The 16193-nt window shown below is 35.6% G+C and overlaps 1 protein-coding gene across 5 annotated transcripts in view; it reads right to left on the reverse strand.

Annotated features, from left to right (window-relative positions):
- LOC145673100 (transmembrane protein 209) overlaps window positions 1-16193 on the reverse strand; it is a 109238-nt gene that overhangs the window by 32161 nt on the left and 60884 nt on the right. For 2 of the 5 annotated variants that reach the window (XM_081742464.1, XM_081742466.1), the window contains one exon: window positions 1766-1869. In XM_081742464.1, coding sequence (XP_081598590.1) covers window positions 1766-1794 — 29 coding nt within the window. In that variant the 5' untranslated portion in view covers window positions 1795-1869. Of the gene's footprint in view, window positions 1-1765; window positions 1870-12103; window positions 12123-12143; window positions 12593-16193 lie in introns of those variants that run through there. The other 3 variants (XM_081742463.1, XM_081742461.1, XM_081742465.1) reach the window with 3 other exon arrangements.

Here is a 16193-nt window from a genome sequence, read left to right on the forward strand (position 1 = left end):
AAGATCAATCCAATCTTATCTTGTGGTGAATATGTTGAAAAATAGTGTCATTTGTGCTTGTATCCGTGGTAATAATGTTTGAAGGTCATTGTTTCTTCTTTGTGATTACTGACTTAGGGACACTTACTTTCTGGGTGCACCTCGTACAACTTTATGTTGCGTTGGGCAACACTGTTAGTCTGATAATACCACAAAGAATATCAAACAATCACTCCTGTCGATATTTGCATTGTACCAAAAATTCATAGTTCTTTAATTTATTAGTTGAAAAGTTACAAGAGCATCTCAAGATAAGTGGTCTACCCATATTTACGTATTATAATAAATTGAATTCGCTTAGATAAACGCCTAAATTTGCTTATTTCTACGTATGAATGACGAACTTAGCGTCTAGTATGAATTTTATTATTTTACACAATTATGTTTTTTTTTTTTTTTTTTCAGGGTTACAATTTATTTCCACGATGACTCAATGCCAGAGTGCTCACTTCTGATGCTACAGGTGCCTGGCTCGATTCCAGGTCATGAGAGTTCGTGGATGACATTACCATGTTCGTGAGTTTTCTCAGCTCTCTCCCCTTTTCTCTCACACATTCTCATTTCAATAATTCCTTCATAATTATCCGTCTTCTTTAGTCTACAGAGAATAAATGTAAGAAGTAAAACTACAGACTGCATTTTCATTTTGTATGCTGTCTCTCTTATACTACCTTGATCAAAAAGTTCCTGGAATCACCACCGTGTGGCGCTCTCAATCACCTGAGTTGACTTTATCTTTTCTTGTGGGTTGCCACACCTGTTAGTGATATTCCCTTCCAATTTGGACATCCTAGTTTGCCAATTGTGTAAGTGACGCAGTGCTGAGTACATCTGTTTGGGTGCATGTGTCGATTTTTGCAATGGAGTTAATTTTGCAAACAACTAGTGTGTATTAAATTTTGTTAAAAACGAATTCAATGGTGCAAAACCTTGGAAATATTGGGAAAATATTTCGGCAATGATGCTCTAAAAAAACAGCAGTTTTCAAGTGGCAAGCAGCCAATGAGCCAAGACCGAGAAAACCACGTCGTTTTCAGCTGAAGAAGGTGATGCTTACGGTTTTCATGGATTACAACGGTGTTGTACATAATGAATTTCCGCCAGAAAGTCAGTCAACAAGGAGTATTATTTGGGCGTTATGAAGCGTTTGCGTGAAGCAATTCGTCTAAAAAGAAAATATCTCTGGACAAACAACCCATGGATTTTGCACCATGACAACGCAGCGTCGCACAATGCAATCATTATCCACGAGTTTCTCAACAAAAACATAACAAATACCATTCCGCAGCCCCGAATTCACCAGATTTAGATCCGTGCGACTTTTGCCTGTTTGATCGACTCAAGAAACTATTACGTGGAACGCGTTTTAGCAGCCGAGAGGAGGTAATACGAAAATCGAAGAAGGTTCTGATGGACATACCTAAAATCGAGTACCACAAATGTTTTGAGAACTAGATCAAGCGCTGGTGTAAGTGTGATGCAGTCGATAAGGATTAGAGGACATCAATTTTCAGGAATAAACTTGTATTTCTAATTTTCTGGGTGAATTACGGCAACTTTTTTTTTTATCAAGGTAGTATTCGTAAGTAGTTTTTATTGTAGTCTCTTGCAAGTAAAACTTGGAAGAAAGAAAGTCATGTCAGACTATTTCATTGTTTCCATAACTGACAATAATAGTTGTAATATCTATGTTGAAATTTAATTTTTAAAAAGCTTTGTAAATTACCTGTTTTTACGAAATGAGGTCACATCCATTGTTCTTGATCCTTGTCTTCTTATCCAATATGGTGGGTGTACAAACACAAATATGGACTAACAATTCATTTTACCCTAGTAGGAAAAAAGAAAGATAAAAAACAACATTATTCTATGCAGAGAAGCTATTCAACTCCGGTAGATTTTTTGACATTCATTCCGAAAAGCAAAGCCACGCCCTGTCCGCCTGGTCACTGGCGTGTCTCTGGCATGTAAATTTATTTATTTATTTATTTTTTTTTTTTGGGGGGGGGGGCATCAAGGAAAGTGATTTAAATGGTACTACCAAGCCCAACCTCTTTATTTTCTTCGATTCCATTTGTTAGTTTTCTACTTACCTTCACGGACCCCCTGAGGTATATCAAGAAGTCTGTTATAATCCTTATAATCCTTTCATAGCCTGAATATTATATTCCAAATAGCGTAATTATTATTTATATGTTATTCTGTCGTTAGTAAATAAATTAGAATAAAATATTTAATATTTCGTACTTCAAAATATTGAGGGGGACGCGTCCCCCCCCCCCCGCCAGAGACGCCCATGCGCCTGGTCGTCAACAGTTGACAATAGCTCGGAGTGGTGAAATTATAGGTTGTGCATCATAAGGCCAGAATGCATTTCAAATCGCCAGAGCACCTGGTTGTGACTGACGAACTGTTTGTAAATGTTTAGAATTAAATGAGCCAAATCTTCACCCAGATCAGGAAGATCTAAGGCAACAACTGCAGCTCAAGCGAAGAGCTAGTAGACGTCAGAAACAATCTAATACAGGTCTTGCGGGAGTAGGCTGTAAAGCGTGCCTGTTCTCTGAAACCATATGGCAAAGACTACACAACCTGGCTAACACGTAAACGTTTTCACCCAAGAATGGGGGATCTAGACATGATATAGGCCTACACTACTTTACAGTACTTAACGAACTAAAATTAATAAAACTGAGAAATGTGAGCAACAGACATTAAAGGTATAGGAGTTAGAAGAGTCCAAAGGTAACATTGTAATCTCTGGAAATCTTATTTGCACATTAGTCTCAAACTTGTACAAAACCACCTCACTGGTCCACCAGGGGGTTCCTCATTTACTAAGTATGTAACACCCTATTCCACAAAGAATGAGCGCATTGGTTATGACTGTTTAAAAATTTCTAAGTCCAGCTTCGGGTAGCTTTAGAACAGTAAACCAAAGATGCCAGGTTTGAGCCCCTAAGCCAAACTTCGCAATCGGGAAAAATTGCGCAGATGTTTTTTTTAAGTGTAGTAAGACCATTGAAATTTTATTAAGAGTAGAAAAAAGTAACATTCATTACAACACTTAATCACTCAGTATTTCGAAACTATGTATACACATGTGAGCACATGCTATCCAATGAAAGGAAACATAGTGAACATAATTCTTGCATGCAGAGTAGAATAAAAAAGAGAAAGGGGAAAATAAAAACATTATTTGCAATGGATTAGAATGTCACTGTCTTGGAAATTTAGTTATAATTCTTCAGCTCGACAGTAGCGTTCGTTAGTTCAGTGGAAAAGCGCGGGATCTCTAGTCGCAAGGCCTAGAGTTCGATTATCGTTGGGTCAAACTTTTTGATACGTAATGCTACATTCTTAAATGCATGAATATACATGTATAAAATAATTACATTAAAATAAATCAGCTGTATATATATTCATATAATATGAATATGAATATATATATTCATATTCATATATATATATTCATATAATTATTTCAGGAAATAAGTAATTATTATGTATAAAATACAATACCTGAAATGTGGTGGGTGTTGACAGAACATCAGTATTTTATATGTGAATGTTAAATACACATTAAGAAAATCGTGTAATAGCAATAAACAAGTGTGTGTAGTGTATTTGTTTGTAACTATTTGTCATACTAAGGTTACTTCTCAATATTCTCATTACAGCATGGGATTTACGTTTTTGACATACGGTCAGTGGTGTAAAGAGAACATACAGCTATAAACAGAGAATATTCAAAGTCGGATCTAGTTCCAGACAGCAAGCTAATTATGTCTCAAAAACCATGTTCACAGAAGTTTACGATCCCCACAAGTCAGTTTAAGAGACTAAATTGTTCTTTAGTAAGGAAGCTAGAAGAGAACAGGGGAAATAGTCTTTGAGGTTACAGCGTCATATTTGCCTGATATTAACACTTGTTGCAGCTGTATACAGACCAAATGTTGAATGTAAAGATTTAAAATTATTTATTGACAGAATGGACAATCTTCTAGAACATTTAAGTACTTTTAACTCCAATATTATTTTATGTGTGGACTTTAATGTTAATTTTAAGTTGGAGAACAACATAGAAAGTATTACGTTAAATAATGTGCCTAAAATTGGAGGTGGTAGTTGTATTGACATTATAATCACTGTTATCGACAGGTCTATTGATAGTTCAACTGTAAAAACTGCTGTCTCTGATCACTGGGCGGTCTTACTTAAATCTGAGGTGTATTTTTTCAAGGTAACAGATAAGACTAGTAAAAATAAATGTAGGTTAAGGGTCGGTTTAATGAGAGAAGAAAACATAAGATTTCAAGAGGTACTATCATTAGTTGATTGGAACTTTCTATCTTTAGCATCGTGCAAGGAGCTAAACATAATTTTTTATGTCTGTAATGTCGTTCTCAACTGAAAGTGCGTTTCCTGTGAAATACGTTATTGGCAAGCCAACTAAACCGAAACCTACTAAAGTTAAGAGTAAAGAAATCGATAGACTCAAAGCAAAATGTGAATTTTATTATGACTATTATAGTAGTACTGGCTCAAGTGTCATTAAGAATTTATATAAAATTAGTAAGAAAAAGTTAGAAACTAGAACTAAGGTTAACCTTTACAAGGCTAATAAGTAACATGTTACTCATAGGTGTTAATCAGTTTTGCGGATCAGTAACACATTACTCATGGGACTGATTACTTTCTTTTGGCACTACAAACCCTCCGCTACGGAGAATTTAAAGCCCTGCGAGCCCCGTCTTGTAAAGGTTAATGATAATACCATCGACAACTCTGGCAGTAAGTCTAAAGCAATGTGGAATATTGTAAAAAAGGAAAGTTATCCTAACAAAAGAAACACTGGCCCAAGCTTAAAACCCACTTTATTTTAAATTATAATTTGTAACGGTTTCGTATATCTAACATATCCTTCTTCAGACACTATCGACAATAAATGAAAATACAGACATATATATATATAGTCATTGTTATGACAAAGTTTTAATTCTTTACCAGTTAACATATATATATATATATATATATATATATATATATATATATATATATATATATATATATATATAGATAGATAGATAGATAGATATAGATATAGATATATATTGTTATACATTTTTAAATTTTTAAAATAACAATGATTATTAAAAAAACTGTTATAATGAAAATTTAAAATGAAACAGTAAATATCTATTCTTCGGTACTTTGTTCCCATAATGTTCGGCAGGTAGTACTAAATCTTCTGCTTTCAAAGGCTCCAACCTGTCACTGTCTTGACGTACGGTACAGCATTCATGCCGTAATTTTTCATATAAACTTATGGACTGTGAGCTGTCTCTCCATACTCCTTGCTCGGTTGCTACATAAATTGATGCACCAATGATGTCTGCTTTTACTCCTAACCTTCCTTCTTCGCAATTACAGAAGAAAGACTTCTTCTAGCTCTTTACTAGTGGGTAACGTTCCCATTATAGCCGACACGTTCCCACGTTGAATGGCTATGCTTATGCGTTGAATCAGGAAACTTTTTTGCTCGATTATCTCCTGATTTAATCGATAGACGGTGGCCGATTTATTTTATAAATTTGAGGCCTCCTTCTTTCCAAGAACCGCTAGACTCAATTGCTACTGCGACAAAGCAATAGTTATCGAGTAGATTGCTATATTTATTGCTTTTTTCTTTCGCTCTTCGAGCAGCTACGAGTCCAGCTTGTACTGAGGCATATTGTAGGTTGGAGGGGGCATAGGTGTCTGAACATGTGAAGTCCCAAATCAATGCCTTTCCTTTCCTCCAAGGTACTAATGTGATACCATCGGGTCTTTTTCCGTCAGGTCGGCTGCATCCAATCGGTTTCCTCACTGCTGGGACTCCTGCTGATATTAATGCTCTTAATATTATATCATTTACACTTGAATGACGTGGGTGTCTGCCTGCGCTGCTTTTGCACGACAAACCGTGTAATCTTTTTTTATCTACAAAGGTGTTACAATGGGGCAGTGGTGTGGTTCACATATATCTGCTCCCAACCGTAGTGCAACTGATACTCGGAAGCTCTCATTGGATAGGTGTAGGCCCAGAGATGGTGATGGTAGAGCTTGAAGCCATGCTCCGTTTTCTGGGGACATGGCCGCTAAAAGTCTGGCTTTATCTTCAATGTTATTTGTAGTCTGCAATAAAGAAGCTGCCTGGCAATTAACGATGGGCTCGTCCCAAGTCGACTGATTGTTACGATTTTCGAGAGCCGGAGGGTCTAACCCAACTAAATTTGTCCATTTAGCTATGCAGTCCATCACATCTGGATTGATGATTTCGTCGTTATCCCACTGAAGAAGAGAACTAACTATTTGACTTACACCGTAGAAAGACGCTAAAAAAGACGGAATAGCCATATCTGTGGCGCGACGGATTCCAGGGCCTCCATTTTTGACTGGTAAAGAAGCTTGTATCCAAGAGTTGTTATTAAGAGAACAATTAAATTCTTTACCAGTTATATATGTAGTCATTGTTATGAAAAAGTTTAAATTCTTTTAACAGATGACTGGTAAAGAATTTAAACTTTGTCATAACAATGACTATATATATGTCTGTATTTTCATTTATTGTCGATAGTGTCTGAAGAAGGATATGTTAGATATCAGAATCCGATACAAATTATAATTTAAAATAAAGTGGGTTTAAGCTTTGGTCAGTGTTTCTTTTGTTAAAATAATCAATCCAAAGCCATGGATAGTCTTACTGTACTATCAAAGTTATCCTATATACAATAACATAAAAAACTCAGATAACCAGCGAAATGTCTCTGAATTTAATAACTTTTTTGTTAATAAAATTGAAGAGATACTGAGGGAAGTTTCATCATACCTTCACAAAAATAATTCAGGTTTTTATTTAAATAAATTTCACAAACCTACTAATACGTTTAATTTTCATTTAGTTGAAGTAAAAAATATTGAGAAAGCGATTATTAAAATGAGTAGCAGTAGATGTGAGGATATTTATAATCTGAGTCCTATTATGTTAAAATATGGGGTAAATTTCATAAAGGAACCTTTAACTTATATTATAAACTCTTGTATATTAGACTGTTATTTTCCTGAATGTTTTCAATTTGTGAAAGTAGTACCTATAATGGAAAAAGGAAATCAGTCTTCTCTTGATAACTTTAGATCGATTTCACTGGTTCCAGTTATATCTAAAGTTTTTGAGATTGTTTTGAATGAACAGATTGTTGACTATTTTGAACATAATAATTTATTTAGTAATTCTCAATTTGGCTATAGATCCGGACTAAGTACTGTTAAGGCTGCTGTCTCATTTTTGGGAAATTGTATTTCTGGGTTGGACAGTAAAAACTTTGTTCATGTAAAACTATATGATGTATCAAAAACATTTGATACAGTGTCTCATGATATTTTGTTACAAAAATTAGAATTCTATGGTTTTGACAATGCAGCTCTGTCACTTATTTATTCGTCACTTTACTGGACGATATCAGAGAGTTGTTTATGAAGGGAGAGAGTCTAACTTCTTGCCTGTTAGACACGGAGTACCTCAGGGATCTATTCTTGGCCCGATTCTTTTTATTATTTATATTAATGACCTTCCATACAATGTCGCTTCACCCTTCATCAATAGTTATTTATTTGCTCATGATCTCAATATCTGCGTTAACTCACGACAAAAAGACTCAGTTCAATCTATACTAAATATCACCTCAGATATTGTTGAAGACTGGTGTACTTCCAACTTACTTTGTATTAACTCTGATATGAACAAAGACTTGGTGCTTATCTACAGAATTTAAAAAATATTCCGGTCCTTTTCTTTTTCTTTCTTTTTTTTAATTGATAATCATTTGAACTGGGACGACCATAACCTTAAAGTGGAATCTAGAGCTAGTAAAGGAGTTTATCTAATACGTAGATTAAGATTGTGCGTAAGTTTAAAGGTACTTAAAACTGTTTATTATGCGCAAATTCACACTTCATTTAAGATATGGGACGATACTTTGGGGTCATCAGTCCTCCATCAAAAGCCTATTGAAAACCGAATACAAAAGATATGTGTAAGATTGATGCTCGGTCTCTCTAGTCGAGCACATTATAGGTCAAGCTTCGTTACATTCTGAATTATGACAGTACCTGCAGTTTTCATATATCAATGTTTGCTTTACATCAAGGAAAACAATCATATTTACAATGAATTAGGGTAGTCTCATACTTATCAAACTAGAAACAGAAACCGTATAGGATTATTTAGATGTAAATATAGTAAGACACAAAAAACCTTTTACTATATGTCAGTTAAATTTTATAATTTTCTTCGTATATTTTCAAGAGAACTTCCATTTCTGGATTTAAAAAAAAAGTACAGAAATCACTTATTATTAATAATTGTATATATAGTGTTAAAGAATTTTTTGAACTCAAAATTGATAGTTAAATTGATAGTTACACAGTGATCTTTGTTTATATTATGGTATGTTATATAGTACGTAACCATAAAAATTTCAACTTCTATCTATCTATTTCTGATGATTGTAATACATCTGATGTCCTCAATAAAATGTATTATTATAGGTTTCCAGTTCAATACTCTGAAATTCCTTCCAAGTTCTGATACCAGTTAAGATTTCCTAGCACATCTAGGAGGAGTAGGCGGACTGACATATAAAAATAATCGAAAATGGCCAATCCGCCGAATCCATAGTTTGTGGAGTCTCCGACATGAACAGTGACACTTCCAATGGCGTTTAAATCCAAATTGAACACCCATTAGTATTCCTGGGGACAGATAGTGACATTAAAAATGACCGATACAAGTGTCGAATTCATAGATTCGGGATCACTTTTACAATTAGTAACATACCCGATTTCGTTTAACACCGATTTAACCGGTTTAACTCCGATTCTAGCAATTTCAGTGTTCATATAATTGTACTAACCGAAAGTGGAAGAAAATTATAAACGATCGCTAGAAGCACCGCGCTACAATTGCACTACACCGGAGACCGTGCTGAGATCCCAGGTTGTAATATAAACTTTTCATAGTTTATCAGCAGTGTTTCTTCCAGGCATACTTTTGAAGGAAGAGTGGGAAGTCTTTTCCCGGAAGTAATAATAAATAAGTTGATACTTACAATATAACAAAATAGTATTTCAGGGCCAACATCTCAAGTTTTGATTTTGCGCCGCCGGACAAAATCTTCCGAAAGAAAAGCAGTGTGCTGTCTAACTTAGATTCACATACTGGAATTCACTGCATATTCGCTTGTTTGATCAGGAAGTTCAGTCTTAACCTTAGAAAGTACACGGAAGGAAGTAAATTACTGGGTGCAGAGTCACCTTAGTAGGGGTTACTTGTTATGGGTATAAATACGCGTTCGGAGGTATGCCATTAAACAACTGTGCGAAAAACATGAACCAACATGTGCTAGGTGCAGGATAAAAAGCACGAATACTATCTAACCAGGTTAGCGAAGGAGCGCCAGCACTGGGATGTTCCCGTAGGGAGCAGGTGCGACAGCGGCGGCGAGTGTTCGCGTACACTAATGATTATGTAAACGTATAAAATCACCATATATTTTTATTATTTACACACTGTGCTTCTGAAATAAATTGTAATGTTTCTCCTGTAAATTTGCTAATCTATGGAGGCCTCAAATTGCACAGTACCAAAGGCCTCTTTAACAGAGTGTGGTATTATGTCGCACCCTGCTCCTTACGTGGGGGGTGAGGTTAAAAAGTCTAAATACTTAATTTTTATAAGTGCAAGTTAAAATTACGAATAACTTACAACTAGAAATAATTGTTGAATAATTATAATTCTTTCACTAATTTTCTTATTTTCTGCGCTGGGCGACATAACAATACTCCACCTTGCACAGAAGTTCATGGGGGAGGAGGGGAATACCAGAAATAACTGTTGAAATATAAGAATTCTTTCACGACTTGCATATAAATATAGTATCCGGATATATGCCATAAAAATTACCGTACAAAATTCCAAATCAAACTTTGCCAGCTGGCCCTAAAATCCACAAAAGCTATCTGAGTGACGGCACAGCGCAGCTGGTGAGCACGTCCGTAGACAGTAGACGTCAGCGGCGATGGATATGCGCGTAAGTGAGGATAGTGGAAATACACTGTGTTCCCCATTTTACACTTGCCACGTTCAAATTGTCCCCAACCGGCTTTCTTTGTATTCAAGCAAAACGTTACCCTCACCGCATTCATAAATAACACTCCAAACCATAAAGGGCACGGGATGCATTGTTTCCATTGCTAAACTTACGTTAAAATGGATACACTTTTCTAATATATAGGCTATAAACAATAATAATGATAGTTATCACTAACAGAAAGAAAAGTCATTTTAAAGTAGTACTCCAACACATTAAATGTCAAAATAGGAAGCAATAGAGATCAAACAACGTGTTAACTAAGTTTGTACATTGCTTTCTGCACAAGAAGGTCAAAAAATTGCATCCCTTTCCAGCAGGTCAACCGTAAAACCATTCTCAGTTACTTGGACTTGTTCTAATATCCCTCTTAGGTAACAAAGAAACATGTGGGTTACCTTTTTACTTTTATATGCGCTTGAAAATTTTATGTTATAATCTAGTACGCCATTACTAAAATGCTTGCATTTTTTTTTTGTAAATTTCGTAAGTCGTCGCAGCAAGTTGAAAAGCGTTCTGTTTTGGAGGAGTAGGGTAGGATACTTCTGGCTCAAATCTCCACGATAAAACATCCTATTTTCAAACCGAAGATTAAATCTACGAAAAAAATTCTGATATTACTATGCAGTTTTGGAAAACATCTTACAGAATTTACAGGTAAATTTCAATTCTTTGCATAAAAACACATTTTTATAGGGAACATATTTCTTCAGCCTGCAGAATTAAATAGAAAGTAATAAAGTTGTATTTTAGGTTTAAGAATGTAGGATTACTAGTAGAAAGTCATTAAATGTGATTTGCGATGGATAAAATAAGTGAATGCATATGAAAGATTACTTCATTAGATGCTATTTACCACCGGCCGTATATATCTACACAGTCTAGGGAACCTGTATTTTGTGCTTACAAGCGGAGCGTAACTAGTATGAAACCAAAACAAGTACTATTGAAACCTTGTATCATTGCAAACATTCACTTTTCAGTGCTTTCACTTACGCACATGCCCGCCGTAGCTGACGCGCCTTCTCCCTTACGACGCAGAACCGAGCATGTCCACCAGTTTCGCCCTGCCCTGATTCGGTAGGATAGGGCTTTCCATTATTACTTGACATGGGTTGGTTTATTTTCCGCACGTTCTTAATGCCACACATCCGGAAGCCGTACCCGTGCAGTTTTACTATACGAATCCATAGTATAAGAAGTAGTAGTAAAACGGGTTCGAAGCCCCGCAGGGGTTCGTTGGGACCTGTTCTCGATTTAAAATGGGCAAATTAAACTTTCCCAAATTTTCCCGTACACTTTACAATCCGTGGATCCGTATAGCAAAATTGCATCGCCGTATCTACGCCCAAATCGTAAATTATAAATTTTCAACAATACTTCTGATGGCCCCCTTGAAGTTTATCTACGCCAAGTGAAATATTTTCATGTCACTCAGCAGAAACCTTTTAGGGCACAATGACTTGAGTTGATTTTAGTTTAGCGTCCCTTTCAGCAGCGAGGCTATATGAGACGTGGACCTACTGATTAACGTGGAATCCGAACATGAGCTCCGGCTGGGAATCGAACCCGGGTCGCTAGGGGACAATGAGGGGACCAGCAAAAGGATTATAATTTTTCAACAATTCTATCTAGTGGTGCGCCAAAGTAAACTAGTACACATAGCTTTCTTCTTGACAGAGATTATTTTCATTTGATTAAATTTTAATTCTAGTTAAATTTTTATTTCGAAATTCGTCGTTGAACAAATTGCCAATTTGTAAAATCGTAAATAACATTTAATTTCTGTTTGCAACAAAAACAGAAGTAATTTGAACTCTACATTAAAGATAATTCAATACATGCAACAAGTCATTTACTTAAAATACACATACAACTAAATATACATAACCCTGAGTACACTAGTATACGTACTTCTAAATTAAAAAACCGGTAACTTAACACAACTCACGCTTTCACGCCCTCCGTTTGACTTGTCGTATGACTATTGTCAGTCAAATAGGTCGGTGCACCAGCTTATCAGTCAAATGTACTACAAATGCTAAATTGTCAAATGTGTACCTCAAACAGAGGATTTATGATTCAAAAACAAAATAGAATATAATATAGGACACAATCGGGAAAAAGGACACAAGTCAGGAAATTGGTCAAAGTCAGGAAAACGTCAAAATTGGGAAAGAAGTTCAGACATGGAAAGAGGGCAAAAAGCCAAGATGAACAGGGCAAAAAATTAAGGGTAAGTGGAAAGTGTAAAATGAAAAAGAAAGCGTATAAAAAAGAAGGGAATGTATATACGTGTAAATGTAACAGAAAGTGTAAGTGTAGTGTAGGTGGATAGCAAGTCACACTTAGCCATCTTCCTCACGGAGCACCACCAGATAGGAGGCACCCACTACAACAGCCACTGCCGAACCTCTGAACAGCTTGGATGACAAATACCTAAAATTAGTGTTGTAAAAAACGTTTTTTTTCTGTGAAGTTTTTTTCAATAAAAAAACATCGTCCTTTTTCATGTTTTTTCAAATGTCTTTTTTTTCTAGCAACTATTATTTATTGATTTATGATGCAGATTATTGAAATAATCAACAGAACTTGAGCCGAAGCCCTCGTTCTTACAAATCGTTTGTTTCTTTGTACCTATACGAGTAAAATTGTGTGATTATTCCATTCGGCCCCAGGTCATTTTTGGCGTTTTCCTACATTTCCAGTTAGTGACTTATTGCTCAAAAACTATTCATTCGATTGATATGGTTAAGGCCTTGTTTTTTAGAAAATGGATGTGGCTATTTTTTGGTGTAAGTTACATTGCAGGGTTGCCAACAGGTGGGAAATTATTGAGGGAAATGTAGGGGTGAAAATTTACAAAAAAATCCTAACAGAATTTCATTTTTTTTTTATCTAGCACCACTGCTACTATATGGGTTCAATTCACCTAAACAAATCTTTGGTGTGTTGACAAGGTACAGTGAAATCCTGAAGTCGCTGGCTTTTGTTCAAAGAGGGAAAGAAAAAATTCTGTCATACACATGAAATTTTGATACTTTTTACGCCTCACAAGCAAAAATCAAATATGGCGGGGCTACAGATTCTCTAATTATCCTATTGAAACTTTTTATGGTGAGTTCTGTACGGCAAGGAGGAAGCTTTCAGGTAGTGGTACATTTGTTTCAATGTAGCCAATAAGAGGGTAATAATAGAGGGAAAACGGAAATTTTCCGAATTTTTCACCTAATAGCGGGAATTAATTGTTTTGGCTGGAAACGCTGCCATCAGACACACGAAAACTATCTGAAAATAAACCGTAGTACTCCAAGAATATATCCTACAAGTATCATGGCGATATATAACAAAGTAAGCATGAAATTTAAAAAAAAATCTCATTCTACCTGAGAAATTCACCATTTTCTTACCATTTCCAGAACATGATTTATTATAAACCTCAACTGTACTTCCCCTAATAATTCTAGTGAAACTTTTATGGTGCGCTGTGTAGGCTAAAAGTGAGGCTGTTAGACACTGGTACGTTTGTTCGAATGTAGCCAACAAGAAGAAAATAATAGAAATAAAAAAAGGAGATTTTTTTCCAAAATTTGCCCTTAAAATCTGGAATTAAAATTATCTGTAGCTGGCAACATTACTATCAGACACACACAAACTATCTTCAAAGAAGCTTTGGTATCCCTCTAATATATCCTACAAGTATTGTGACGATATCTAATAAAGTAAGCATGTCAATAAAAAACATCTCATTCTACCTTTAATAAAATAACAGCTATCTATCCAATTAGAGAACAAGGTCTACTGTAAACCTCAACTGTACTTCCCCTAATTACCCTCTTGGAACTTTCTATAGTGCGTTGTGTAGAGCAAAGACGAGACTTCCAGATACTGGTACGTTTGTTCCGATATAGCCAACAAGAGGGAAATAATAGAGACAAAACATATTTTTTCCAAAATTTCCCCCTAAAATCTGGAATTAAAATTTTATGTAGCTGGCAACACTGCTACCAGACAGACGCAAACTGTCTTAAATTAGCACTGGTACACCACTAATATATCCCAGAAGTATTATGGCGATATTTAAAGAACAAAGCTTCTAATTACCAAAAATATATTACGGTAAACAGAAAAGTAAGGAAAAACTAGAAAAATCAAGAGTTAGAACGTAAATACGAATTTTACGTGCGCCCCCTTATTACCCCATTGTAACGATCTGTACTTGCGTTTGTTAAATAAGGACAAATGTTCGATTGGCGTTAAGTTGACTTGCATTTGGACGTATAGGTACGGATTTATAAACAAAAATTTTTAATTTTTTGCCCAAATATAGGAGAATTTTAATTTCCCTAATTGGCAACACTGCGCGCAAATCCGTCCAATTGATGTCAACAGTTAGGTATCCATCCGAGGTATCTACCTGACAAGTCTCAAGGATGTCTTTCTACAACGAAGAAAGATACAGGGGGGAAAAAGTAAAGGAAATTCGAAAATTCTCGAATTTTTGACTGGGATGAAATTTGAGAAGGAAATTCGACACCAGAAGAAAAAGAAATTAATATGATAAACTATAGTCCAACCATATTTTGCAAGAATAATATCCCGATATCTTAATTAATGTCCACACAGGAGCGGATTAAACAAGTGACACCCGTGTGTGCCACTTTGACCATCTGGGCCACCGAGTATACATTTGCTCACATTTTTTGACTACTAACTCGTGTTGTTGTTGTAGTTATAGTCTCGACTAATAATAATATCGTTGTAAACAATAACTTTATAAGGAAAATTTTCTCTCCTTTTTACATCTTAGTTCCAACACTGTTAGTGAGAAATGCAGGGTGTTTCAAAATAAATTTTGGGGGTTTAAGTCTTCGTAGTACCTATTACATTTTACGTACAATTATAAGCAATGCATCAAGTAAAAGAGCATCTCAAACAGTCTTTGCTACAAATGTTCAATGTGAGATTCATTCGTCACACGGCACACATCTAGTCGATAGGCGAGAAAGGCCCATAAACTTTCCGCCATATGGCACAAAACACATTCAATTTAGGGGAGTCTCGTTTCAACTGTACCGTCTCCTGAGGATTTGCTGACGGCCAGATGCAAACATTATGATTGTCCACATTAACTCTTAGGCGAAAGGTCGATTTATCCCTGAAGACGACACGATCCAGAAAATCTTCATTGTTATGCAGGAATATTTCACTTGCGAAATTGGCACGTAAACTGTAGTCTGTAGGCTTTAGACCTGTCGCAACTGCAAACGATAAAGACGTAATTGCAAGTCTACTTAACATTCTTCACACAAGCGACTGCACTATACAGATTCAGTCTTTATTAAAACACAAAAAGCTTTCTACTCTCTAGTCTCCATCTTTGCTACTTGCTCTTTCTAACAGTAGACAGAAGAAACAATGCGTGTACATGCGTGCGTACAAAATTGAGTTGCTCTTTCATTTGATATAATATTTATAATTGTAAGTTAATTGTAATAGATACTACAAAGTTTCAAAACCCTAATATTAATTTTGAAACACCCTGCATTACTTCAAATTGAGTCATCTTATATTAATGTCTTTTATATACATATCATCAGGGCTGGTCCTAGGCAATTTGTCGCCCCGTGCAATGGCATAATTTGCCGCCTCCCCCTTTCTCCAGAAAGAACAAACCTTAAAAGTCATGATTTTACGTATGCTACTCCAGCATGAACAACAAAGGTGAGGGTAAGTGCAGTCGCTCTCAGAAAGGCTTAAATACTTACTAAAAATGCAATCCCGTTGTCTCTGTTTTTTTTCTTTAAATATTAATCTATTATGTTAGTGAAAGATAAGCAAACACAACTGCAGAGGAAAGATGGTAATCCTTCTTATAGAATTCACTATCGAGCTTCAATCTCAATGTATCAGTTTGCAATTCCAGTGCAACTAGGTCTTTTATCTTTATTTCTTGATTTTTTT

Source organism: Thermobia domestica, chromosome 16, assembly GCF_964235325.1.
Source record: "Thermobia domestica chromosome 16, izTheDome1.hap1.1, whole genome shotgun sequence".
NCBI lineage: Eukaryota > Metazoa > Arthropoda > Insecta > Zygentoma > Lepismatidae > Thermobia > Thermobia domestica.